Source organism: Callorhinchus milii, unplaced genomic scaffold, assembly GCF_018977255.1.
Source record: "Callorhinchus milii isolate IMCB2004 unplaced genomic scaffold, IMCB_Cmil_1.0 Scaffold4, whole genome shotgun sequence".
NCBI classification, from domain to species: domain Eukaryota; kingdom Metazoa; phylum Chordata; class Chondrichthyes; order Chimaeriformes; family Callorhinchidae; genus Callorhinchus; species Callorhinchus milii.
The window spans coordinates 13,613,296-13,626,155 of NW_024704745.1; the positions used below are offsets into that span (position 1 = coordinate 13,613,296).

The following is a 12,860-nucleotide window of genomic DNA, read 5'->3' on the forward strand; positions in this document are numbered from 1 at the left end:
TTTCTGGCTACTTCTTCAATTACTAATAGCAGTATTGGAGCATTAATGTTGTATTCTTTTTGGATTTCAAAGGCAGACACAGCAGTCCTTTATATGTATATATTTTAGTCAGGCACCTCGTAACTTTAAGGATATTACTGTGAAAAATAGTAAATATATATTACATAACATGGAAAAGAAACAAATATCAAAGGCTAAATAAATGTTTCAGAGCATTGAGCAGCCAATGATATTTCCAGACACCCAAATCTTACAGCCCTGAGTTCACTCAAATCATGTTTATTTAGGACTTGTCTTTATTGAATGCTAAAAACTTGAAACTCCAACATTCTTGATTGTAAAAAGTACGGTGTCAAATCTAAATTTTCTTCTGGAAATTATGTTCTGCTCTGTTAATTGTAGAATAATAAAACTAATTGCTAATTAATGCTCTCCTATGCAGAATACACTTACTACAATGTTGTAAAGCAGATTAGTTCCCCTACCAATTTAATTTTTAAAATGCTGGTTCTTTCTTTGTTTATCTAAATTAATTGCTTTCATAAATATTAGAGTGAAATGTCTGCAAATGTTTTATTTATGTCACCTCCCATGAGCTCCAAGATTTTCTAACACATCCTATCATTGTAAAGAATACAGCATTGCAGTTTTATAAATAGCTTGAGTAATAGTTGGAGACATTATGCAAATATTAAAAAAAAGTATTGATCCACAACACTGAGAGTGGTACTATAAACTTATTTACATGTACGTAAAATAATTCCTTCATCAAAGAATAGTAAAAAATCATTATATAAATCCAAGTGCATGCTGTTGTGGTACTAATCAGCCCCTGGAATTTCTAAGTGCTAAATAAGGAAATGTTGCTTTTGCTCAGTGAGGCAGAATGAGGAACACTAACACAAGGTGCATGGAGTACTGTGGGGAAAAAAGCTCAATTCCCCCACTTGACTGATTTCCCAGCCTCAGTCTTCCCAGTTGGTCAAGGTGACAAGTGGAGGCCAGCTGTTTCCACACAGGAAGTCAAAGATGTATTCCAGATGTACTGTATTCCCTATTGTACGGCTCTGGCAGCTGGTTCAAAGTGTGATTGTTGGAAAATTGAGAAGAATGCAAAGTCCTTAAAATAAACATGCTTAAAAAAAAACCTAGTAGATTAAGCACTCTGAGACACTGCCCCGTGTGAAGGGCCATATAAATCATGAATGTAAATTCATATTGTTGTTTTTAATGTGACATACTTTGTTTTTTATAAATGTGTATTTTTCTAGGCTCTGGAAGTGCGGTTACAATATGAAGTTGAAGATATTGTTACTCCAGAATCTGAATCTGTTCCACCATTATCTGATCCTTCTCAGCTTTCCTTTCCAAAGAGTCAAGCCCTCTCTGGTAGTGCAAATACATTAACACCAGAGGGAATAAAAGACAGCATTCCATGTCTCAAGTAAGATGTGAGCTTATGTCTCTGAGTCCCACACCACTGCTTTACATCCTCTTTCAAGCAAGAGGCGGGGACAATCTGAGCCACAGACTACTCCATGCCTAATGACGATTAATGAGGAGCTATAAAGCAAGTCTTGTGCTCCCATATTTAAATTTCACAGTTTAATCCTTCATAACAATAGATTTTTATGGTGATGAATCCTCCGGTCTGTAAGCTAACATATCCAAATACTACAGCTGCTCTTAGTGAAGTGTTTCCCTTTTCCAAGAATTGATTTCATTCCTCTATTCTTCAAGCTTCCTCCATGTTCAATAATAGGCTATTGTTTAAATTTCATCTCTCGTTAATTCTTGTCTTGTGCCCTATGCCTTACCACGCCTTTTCTTTTTAAAAAATCCCTTTAGCCTCTTTGTTTTAGTGTTGGATTCTCTCTGGCAACATTATGCTCAGTTCTAGCTTTCTTCTGTTTGTTTTTAGGAGTTGTCTGTCGGCAGTTCTGTCCCAGTCTCCCAAGTAAACCAATAAATGGGGATAATTGAAGCCTTAGAAGAATGGGAAAAGGTGTAAAAGGAATTACACCTACAGAGCTATCAAAGAACTAGTTCCTTTCCACTAATGTATTCGGTTTGGGGTATTTTAAATAAAAACAATGTAAATGTATTTCAGAATTTCTTGCATTTATTTCATCGGAAATCTTATCCTGTAAAATTTTTTTTGCTCTAAGGGTGAAGTGTCGTTCTATAAAAATGCCTCCCGGTTACCAGGCTGATGTCGTTATTCAACTGGTATGGGTAGATGGAGAACCCCCTCAACAGATCACCAGCCTAGCTGTAAGCTCAGCCTATGGCCTGTGAGTAACATAATTGTCCAGTTATTCTGTTGCCACCAAATAAGTAAAAGATCCTGACGGCCATTCAATATTGCAAATAAATAGACTTCAGGTCTTCACCGGCCTCCAAAAAGATAGTGTTCACATGACCACAAGCTCTCCTGCTTAGTTTTACAACATTCTAGTTTAATTTGTATGCATATTAAAGAATAAAACACTATCTGAATGTGTTTCTACCTTCTCTACAGTGTGGCATTTGGAAACTGTAATGGTTTGGCTGTTGTGGATTTTATGCAGAAGACCATTCTACTCAGCATGGGAACTATTGACCTTTATGGTACAAGTGACCCCTATCAGCGGCAGACCAGATCTCCACGAAAGAGTAAGCAGCTCACAGCAGGTAAGACAAAACAAGTGGCCACCACTTGCTGTAATGAAGTGCATATTACATGAAATTGTATTTGTTCACATATAGTATACTTAATGTTGTTACTTCTTCTGATGTACTCATCCAGTCACTTTAATTTGTGGAAAGGAATGTGGATGGTTCAAAATAATCAGTTAGTCCCATGTACAGATTTTAGTAATGCCAAAGTTACTGCTTTTCTATCATTCCAGTTTAAAAAGATGCATCAATTACGATTTAAACTCCAGATTTAATGTTATTTATAAAATGAACACATTCCTGAGTTGTACGATATTTAGCCCTTTTTTGTTTAGCTTTTAATACAAAACTGCATTTTTTAAAATTCTGTGAATAACTTATTTTCAACTATATACTTTTTATTTTAATACTTATTTACTAGCGCACTACATTGTGTTCTGGATCAGCATTTCTTGCAGTAATTAAGTCTATTTTGACAGCTTCAAGGCCTTCAGCCACTCTGCCCCGACCTTCTGGAATTCCATCCTTCAGTCCCTCCCTTACCTCCTTCTAGACCCAACTCAAGACCCTCCTCTTCAACCGTGCCTTTGATCACCCTCCTTTTCCCCCTGCCCTCCACCCTCCCCGATCCCAACACCCAGCTCGGGTCCGAACCACTGATTGTCTAGTGCCAGCATCCAGCGGGACATCCTCCCGGCATGAAAGGCACTACACAAATGTAGTTTTGTTGTTGTTTTTGTTGTTTTATTTTCTCAGTTCTTTTAAATGCTTTTTACAAATCTGGTTTACTCAAATCTGGCTTTTTCTTTCAACTAAATCACCTTGTTTATCTGAGTTTTCCCCCAAATACCGATTTTCTTAACATAAGAATGATTTACTTTCAGCAATATATTTGAAAAATATCCTTTCCTCCATAACTCCTCCCAGATATTGCACATCAACAGTAGATTACAGCAGATACTTGCAGAAGATTTGGATTTTTCAATGTAATTATTGAAACTTAATAGCTAATATCTAAGATTGAAGCATTGCCTTAATAACTTTTAAAGTGAGCTTATATTGAACCAGTATTGCCTTTGTTTTGCAATATAATAGAGTCAAAGGGTGATGCTTGAAGACAGATTTCATGGCCACAGTTCAAATATTTGTGGCAATTCTCAGGCAGGCTGCTGACGAGAGAACATTTTGATATATTCAGACCTGGATTTCATTCATGGCTGGTCCTGAAATTAATCACTTAGAATATTTATTAACCCGAGTTGGAAGTTTATCAGAGAGTCCACTAAAATACAATGGGGCTATGACACTATATTGTTATGAAGTCATTTATATTTCACACACAAATTTAGTAAAGTTGGCAATTGGCCTATTGGCTGTGCCAGAGAAATCTTTCACTTAGACAGGAGAATGACTGATTGTGAGTCAGTTCCTTTTCTCTATCTGCAACAAACAGATGTCCTTTTGGTTGGGCCTGGAGCAGCATGGAGGTGAAGGGCAAATTGTAAAGAGATCTATTTTATGAACCAGGCGATCCTTTTAGGTGAATGAGGCTCTTTTAACATTACCACTTTACCAGGGTGAAATGTTTCGTTGCTCCACATGCCTCTGTTTACGGAGCAGTAACAAGGAACCCGGATGTTTGTTGAGTGGTGGAACCCTTGTCCGGGGGTAATAATGCCTTAAAAAAAAAGTAATTTGGTCACTCAATCCAAGTCTGTTTGTGGGATACTGCTGTGTGCAATTGGCTGCAGCATTTTGCGCACAAAATATACAGTCAATTCACTTTACAGTATATTCTGTGAAAGACTTTGAGACGTCTCAAAGACATGATAAGGCGCTATATCAGATGCAAGGATATTTATTACTTCTAGGAGGGGAGAATACAGAGAATTTCTGAGAACAAGGACACTGAAATAATTTATTTGGTGTAGAACCATTTTGCTATGTATTTTTTCAACAATCTTAAAAGTACAAATGGCGAAAACTTTATGTAAACTCACCAAAATGAAGAATATTCACAAAATATTGATATTAAATTGTGCTAAATTGGACCCTATTGCCAAATTGGTTTGAACTCTAATTACTGATGCAGCATTCTTTTCCTTTCTGTGCAATAACATAAAAACTCATATTTTTATTATGATCCATAACAGTAATTTTCTGTCATTTTAATTCTTTTTTTTCCCTTTTATATTCCTATAGGAGTCATTAACTACCAGATAACATCTTTAAATCTGGATATTCATGGTTAACTGACAGTACAGTTTCATCAAGGCAAACAATTTGCCTTCCCAAGGTCCTGGCACAGTATGGTGATCCATCAGGGTCCAGGCAATTGCTGTTGAAATATGGAGCTAAGCAGTAGCAGGGAGGACAAGTTAGAGTATCAGCCGATAAGAGTAAAAGGATCTTGGCTGACCTGCTCTGGAGTAGATGACAGGTTGTGTTAATGCTGAACATTATGAGGTTGGCATAGGCATATTGGATCTAGTGGAAATTTGTCATTTACAGGATGATCCTTTTTTAAATTCTGTTTGAATTCTAAACGCTAATACAAAAATGTTACTGTAGCTCTCTGGGTCATTTTGTTTTTGTCAGCTGGGTGCCTGACATATTCAGTAACCCATCCCCATGTTTCAATATCCAAACCAAATTACTGAAAGGTGCATATGTATATATAATATATATATAATACCTAGCTCACCTAAACCAGGAGAGTTTAATTGCAGGTTGGCAGGAGCCAAGGCTTGGGAGTCCCACGGTATATATGGGGTACTCCTGGAGGTTAGAACAACAATAGTTCTCAAGGTAAGAAGATGTTGTTGATCAATCAGCCTACAATCTGAACAGCCATTAGAAAAATATCAAAACTTAACAACACCTTCATTAAGCAATAGTTAACACCAAATTGAAACATGATTTGTTTTCTGACTGGTATATTGTTTCAAATGAAACAAATGTTCAGATGGCCAAAAACCAAGAGTTGAAATTGAAGGATCACGATGGAATAGATCAACATAATGCATATATAATAGCTGCTGTGATATCATTTGACCAGATACTTTGGCTCAGTATCCACTTGTCCATTATAAAGAATTTTTCCACCACGGCATTTCTGTTTATTTACTGTTTATTTATGAGAGCATTTGTATACCGTTAACAAATTGAGATAAACAGAACCTAATTGTTGTCTGTGTAGAGGTACATTAGAGTGCATTTTTAAGAATCCAGCCTGATTATCCATTGCCATGTTTAGTCGTGGCATTAGGTCTGTTTACAAGCGAGACACCTGGGTTGAATTCCAGGCAGGGCGAAACCTTGGGCAAGTTTCCTTACTCCACACGCCTAATAATAATCCCTCCAAAACAAAACAATAATAAATTGGTCATTTTCAATCCACGACTGTTTGTGGGACACTGCTGTGCAATTGGCTGCCGCGTTTTGCCCACAAATATACAGTCAATTCACTTTACAGTCTATTCTGTGAAGCGCTCTGAGACATCTAGAAGATGTGAAAAGTGCTATATCAAATGCAAGGATTATTATTATTACCCTCACTTCCCTATGTCTTAACTGCATTTGAATGGCTTTATCCTCAGCTTGCATACAAGGAATGACTTACCTTTCCACTTACAAGTTTCTCCTACGTGCTGCTGAATGAAAACTTGCTGTTTGATGGCCACATGCTGTCACTTTCTTTCACTCTAGCCTGTGTTCTGTTTTTCTCTCTTCTGCCTGCCTGCCTGCTGCTGGTGATGGTTTTGGCATGCTGACAGAAAACGTTTGCATGCGTGGCCTATCTAGTTTGTATTCACTGAAACGACTCCGTACATCTTATCAGAGTAAGTTTACACACGTCTATAGACCATATTTTACAAAGTGTTTCTGAATTGTTGACTTCTATGCCACCAGACTGAAGTGTATACTCATAGAGATGAGTTTGATTCTTAATGCATGATTTCTTTTAAAGTAATCATTAATTTTCATATAAATATTTGGGTGGTGGGTGGATGGGCAGGAATGGTGATTTAAAAGGCATCATCTCCATGCAGTTTTGCTTCTAAATATTTATCACTGTATCATTATCTTACATTTTATGGGAATATAACTAACCAATGCAGCTCAGCATGGTGGCTGTGTTGTCCTCAAACAACAAAATATGGTCTATAATGTGCTCACATTTTGATTAGGCTGAGCAAACTCCAATACTGTGGTTTCCTTTTACTGTCTTTTTCAGTTTGCCAGTCCATAACTTGTCAGGAAGCATGATGTGGAAATAACAGGGTTTCATTCCAATTAAGTTGTTTTGTTGAAGCAAAATTTACCAAAAACAAAAGCTGTCACTTTATGCCCTCACTCGTGGTGCCTTTTTGTCGGAATTGTAAAAGTGTCTATTTTGAAGAACCTGCAGACATTTGCAGCAGGCAATTACAATAAACATTTTCTGTAGCAAAGGACATTATGTCAGGAATTGACAATCGTGTGACGACATTGGGAATTTAGGGAAACATTAAGTGGTAGTATCACCAGTGAGAAGTAGCAATAAGAAATGGCATTAAATGGAACCCACTGTATGGAGCAACTGAAGAATGTATTCAGTTTATTGATGGTCTCCAACCATTCATTCTCTGAATTGGATTAGATGAGCTCTTATAATCACAATAGAAATGAAGAAGAGTTGAAATTTAATCATATTGATTAGTTGTATCAAAACACAATTCTTTTGTTTTCTACATGGACCATTTTTTTTGAAAATGGTGGAATTGTCTATTGTAAATTAGCTAAATTGAGCAAAAGGCAGTGATTCAACAACATGCCAAGGTTGCAGTTGTATTGATTTTGAGTCACTGCAGTTAGAAGTGCCGTTCCTCAGATGAAATGTCTCGTTTGTCTGGATGTTAAAGAACCCATTGCACTATTCAAAATGAGAAGGCAGTTTCTCCTGGTATCCTGTAAAACCAATAAGCCAGTTAAATTGATCAATCATCCACTGACTGTTTGTGGAACATATGTGTAAATTGGCAGCTGTGTAGACCTACAGAAGTCACAACACTTAATAGCAATTACTGTGAAGCTCTATAAAATATTTAGACGTATCAGGTGCAAAGATTACCATTATTATGGTACAAATTGACCTTTTCACAAAAACAAACTTGGATCTGTTTGAGCTGAATCAAGTTCAATATCTAAACCAGTGTATGTTCTTTAATGATATAATCGGGGGGTAATAAACAAAGTTGGGGCGAGAAAACCCTATGTGGCTTGATAAACTCTGCCTTAACCCAACTAAACATGTATGGAAACCCTCAAATCTGTTGAATGTGATTGAATTATTTATATGCATAGTCTACTTATGCACATTCAACATGACTTTCTGTGAAAGGAATATTGTGAACTTCAGATAAATGCTCTGTTATTGTGAAAAGATCAGAAGAGCCTTAGATTGGAGACCACCAAGGGAAGATATATTATGGTCCTTTGAATCCAAGATGCTGTGAATGCCCTTTGAATTGAATGGTTACATGTTTAACTGGGACGAGAAACCCATTCTAATTCATTTCCAAGTACTTGACTGCGACATAAGGTACCCAATTAGGTTGATCAGTGGTGCTTTAACAGAAATGAAAAAAAGTTACATTTGCATGTATCTCTGTGAAACAATACAATCAAATGGGAATAAGGAAGCTGGGATCAATCCAAGCCAGCACAAAACAATTTATACTGGGACTCTATAAAGGAAATGTTGTTTCAAGCTTAACCGAGTGGTTCCAATTGAGACCTGTCCCTCATCTTGCTTCAGAATGCAGCTCATTCTTCCTCAACAAAACTGGTGAACAGTTATAAACTGTCAGCCCTTGCTAAAAACAGTTCAGTAATAGTCTTTTAGTTAGTTTTTTTTATATACCTGGCATACTGCATTTGGGCACAAAATTTACACTTTGTCCCAGTGTTGTTTGCCATGTTTTAAATATCCAAATGCTCTGGCTGCGTAAAGGCAGATTTGTATCTGCTGCATGCAGCATTGCTGGAGGAAAATAAAAGATCAGAACTAGAGCAAAAGGTATGTGTCTGAATGTCCATTAACTTTATATTTATGATCAATAAAATAGGAATTACAAATTAAATGTCATGGGCTCGTGCTGTGACAGGAGTGAAATCTATTTTTCTTCTGTTTCTGTTGAGGTTTTAGCTAATCCCAAAATTAGTTTAAACATACTGCATTACTGTCAACATCCCAGATGCTTAGATTGTGCCAAAACTCAGCGAATCAAATCTCTTCCCTTCATCAATTTCATAAATACTGGCCTTGTGGTCTTATTGCTACTAAGAATCCAAAAATAGTATATTTGTCTGCACTAAAACAGTCTCCCTGGCCACTTCAAAGACAGGCTGCATTATATATCAGTGTTACTCAAGCACCAACTCCGTAAACTGAAAAGATTGCATGTAGAGACAATGCAACAGAGGTAATAATTAACAAATAGTATGCTATCCAGCTGCATTAAGGTGCATATCTTAAAAGTAATGGATGGGAGTGTGGCATGTAGTCCTAGGTTCTGTTGATTTAGTTCTTTGGCAGGGGGAGTTATATTTCTCTAAAGCTAAATTGCGGTGAGGGGGAAGAATATGTGAAGAATGTTTGGCCATTTGAGCTACAATCACTGCTTGAACTTAGTTATTAGGAAATTATTCATGGCCTCATTTCATTGTTGGAACAGATCAGGTATGGTGTGTGAATAACAACAATGCTCTAATTATCTTTTTAGAATCATGCCCATTATTACAGACGGGGTTTTTGATATGTAGGAAGCCAAACTCTTCTAAAGCTATTTTTAGCCAATCAACAGCCTTATTTTAACGACCTCAAATCCCTTCTTGCCTCCTAAATGAACATGAAGAGCTGGATAAAAAGAAAAAAATAGGAAGTGCGAAAGCTTAAAACATATTTTTGTAAGCGAAACATTAGAGAAGATAAGGTAATATCTATAATTATTATCATATAATTATGATAATCTTTGCATTTGATATAGTGCCTTATTACGTCTTAGAGCTGTCTCAAAGCGCTTCACAGAATATACTGTAAAGTGATTTGACTATTTTTTGTGGGCAAAACGCAGCAACCAATTGCACACAACAGTGTCCCACAAACAATTGTGGATTGAGTGACCAGATTCTTATTTTTTTGCAAGGAATTATTATCCCCGGAAAAGCAATCCGCCAATCAACTAAAAACCGTGTTCCTACTTACTGCTAGGTAAACAGAGACGTGTCAAGTAAGGAAACTTGCCCAATGTTTCGCCTGCCCGGGAATCGAACCCAAGTCTCTCGCTTGCGAGGCGAGTGCTCTAACCACTGAGCTTCAGGACTCCACAGGGTAGATTATGTAGGGAAAAAAAGGAAACAAAATAAACCTGGGATGGGTGAAAGAGAAGTGAGAATAATAAATAATAATAGGAAGGAAAAAGACACAGAAGAGTTCACAGGTAAAGTTTTTTAAATTTATAAATGTTTCCATTATTTATTATTGTTATTTAAGTTAGTATTCCAATATTAGTTATTCCTGAAGTTTGAGAAGGTTTATTACTATAATGTTAATTTATTTGAATAATCCAGTACGTGAATTTAAATTGCCTGGCCAAGGGAGATGGCTCTTTTTCTAGATCTGATAATCTACCGATTCAAGCCCACCAGGGTACATAATGCTGAAGAAATTCATCCAACAATCACCATCATAATTTAGATTGAAGGTTCTGTCCACCACATTCTCCCACAGCAGAAATAGAGAGAAAAAAACAATGTCCTGGGAACATCTTAGTTCTCAGGTCAGCAACCTTAAGCAAGGACCCAGTTCTTCTAAAAACTTATATCTTTGTCCAGTTTTCCTCATTATTTAAACCTTCAATTGTATCTCCTATTGGTATTTACTTTGCTGAAGGAAATAATTTTAGCCATTGTCTGTCTTTACAGATTTTGACCAAAATTTGAAATCGTCTTTATTGCTTTTCATTGTGGCTTCTTCAATGCATCAATGTGCTTTTGTTCCCATGGTGACCCAAAATTGAATACAATATTGCAAGTGTGATTCCATTAAGGCATTGCTGAGAGTTATACTGCGTCCTTCTGGCTATGCATCCTGACATCCTATTTCCCTTATTAATCAGCATCTTGCGCTGTAGAGACAGTCACAAAGGCTACTTTTCCCCGTGTCCAAATATTTTGCTTGCTTTTCTTTTTCATCAAGATAAATCACCATTCATCTCAGAGCCATAACTCATATTTGTATAATGTGAAAATATCTTTTAAATTACAGGTCTCAAAGCTTTCCAAGTTTACCAACTATATATAATTGAGAAGTCTTCCCGTTACAGTGATTGCTATAATCCATTTCTAGCAGCTCTCACATTGCCTGTTCAAACATCTTGGGGTGATATTCAGTTTCCTACAAATCTCGTTAAGACGCGCATATTGGCAAAGCCAGCAGAATATCATTCCCCTTCCCCCCCCCCCTCACCAACCTTCCCCACAACTCGTATTTTGAATATGTTTGGATTCTTTCCATCCTCCCTCCTGCAAATTTGGTAATCTAATTCTTTTGCTCAGGTTTTTGCTCTGGTCATGTCAGGCTATGCACCTAATGTAACCAAAGGAACAACTTACCTAAGCTGTGTTTATGCCATTCTTCAATAGGCTTCTATCAGTGGCCTGGCAACTACTCTTCAGGATGTGCCTGTGCTTCCCAAGTCATCTTTTAATCAGTAACACAACAGAGTACGAATAAAACTGGTGTACCAACCTTCCGGTGTTTCTCCAATGCATTACCTAACCCGTATTGCTTGACGAGATAAGGCACTATATAAAATGCAAGGATGATAATTATTATTATTTAAAATCTTTCTGCCTCCTTTTGTCGTCTTGTGCTGCTTCATAAAGGAACATAATTATTAATTGTCGGTACACAATTTTCCGAGGACTGCTTTCCGCACAATTGTCCAACACCCTGCCCTTTACAGTTCCTAGAATGCAAGTTTAAACCCATAGACCATTATGTGCTAGTTCCTGATATTCTTCTGAGGTTGAGAAATAAATAGTTTGTGTACTGTGCTCTGATCTACCATCAGTTGCATAACATCAGTTCAGAGGTCTGGGATTAGGAGCAGGCAGCTTGGACACCTACTCTGGAGTAGTGTGTTCTGATGTGGGGAGGCTTAAATGGGGTTCAGAGGGGGTGGGAATTTCACATATTATTGCTCATTACCATTTAAAAAGAAACTGCCTTAATGAAAAACTGGCAAATCTGTTTTTTGATTTGGGAGGAAAAACAGTTAAGGAGAACTAAGACGTAAGTAATTGATGCAGTGATGCATTTGTACTGTGAATTCCATCATTCTTTTGCATGCTTGCTACAAACCGAAGATGCTTTATGCAGAGTGCCTTATTAAGGCACTACCCAATTTCCCATCATGTTTTATTTACCTGAAAGCTATGCATTGTTGTTGCATTAATTATTTAACAGTAATTTACTGATTAATATTTCTAATGAAATTTAAGTAGAAATACTTATATTTTATTATTTTTATGCACCCAGATAAATGCCTGAAGTTCTTTTGTAAAGTTGATTCCAATTAAATCAGTGCAGGTGAACTGCGGTCTTTGAATCTTTACATTCTCTTCTGCCCCTGATAAGAATGTGTGCCTCGCTGTAGCAAATTACCAGCCCAGCACAAACGCTGCAGAGGAATTTCAATTAGACTATTTATTCTGACCTGATTTAAAATCATTGATTCACATCTAACCTTGAGCTGAAATTAGAAGGTGGGAGATTATACTCCCAACTAAAGTCAAAAAGTAACTTGAACCACCTGAATCTGCTCAACATTTTGTAGAAAAGACAAATTTATATTGGTTGTGAGAGAGTAAAATATACAATCCGTCTATGATTTGGCATCATGTGAGTGTTATAAAAGATTAAATGTATAATTCCATCTTTCATTATATTGAGGCAGAGAGCATTCCCTGAAAGGAGACTGACCTGATGTAAAATCCAGGATAGCTGTCTTTAGAGGCTATGTATTTTCCAGTCAGAAAATTCCTTTCCTGGGTTGAACTCAATTCCAGGGGATCCATCTACCGGCCACCTTCAACTTTTCTTGATTCATTGAAGAACACCTGTGAAACATTGCTTTGTGCAAATTTGCACAAAG

The 12,860-nt window shown here is 36.9% G+C and overlaps 1 protein-coding gene across 4 annotated transcripts in view; it reads left to right on the forward strand.

The window, feature by feature from the left end:
- Positions 1–12,860, forward strand: part of stxbp5l (syntaxin binding protein 5L) — a 191,449-nt gene that overhangs the window by 136,018 nt on the left and 42,571 nt on the right. For 3 of the 4 annotated variants that reach the window (XM_007908718.2, XM_042334520.1, XM_042334521.1), the window contains 4 exons: positions 1,272–1,444; positions 2,169–2,294; positions 2,522–2,673; positions 6,435–6,500. In XM_007908718.2, coding sequence (XP_007906909.2) covers positions 1,272–1,444; positions 2,169–2,294; positions 2,522–2,673; positions 6,435–6,500 — 517 coding nt within the window. The remainder of the gene's footprint in view (positions 1–1,271; positions 1,445–2,168; positions 2,295–2,521; positions 2,674–6,434; positions 6,501–12,860) is intronic. The other variant, XM_042334522.1, reaches the window with a different exon arrangement.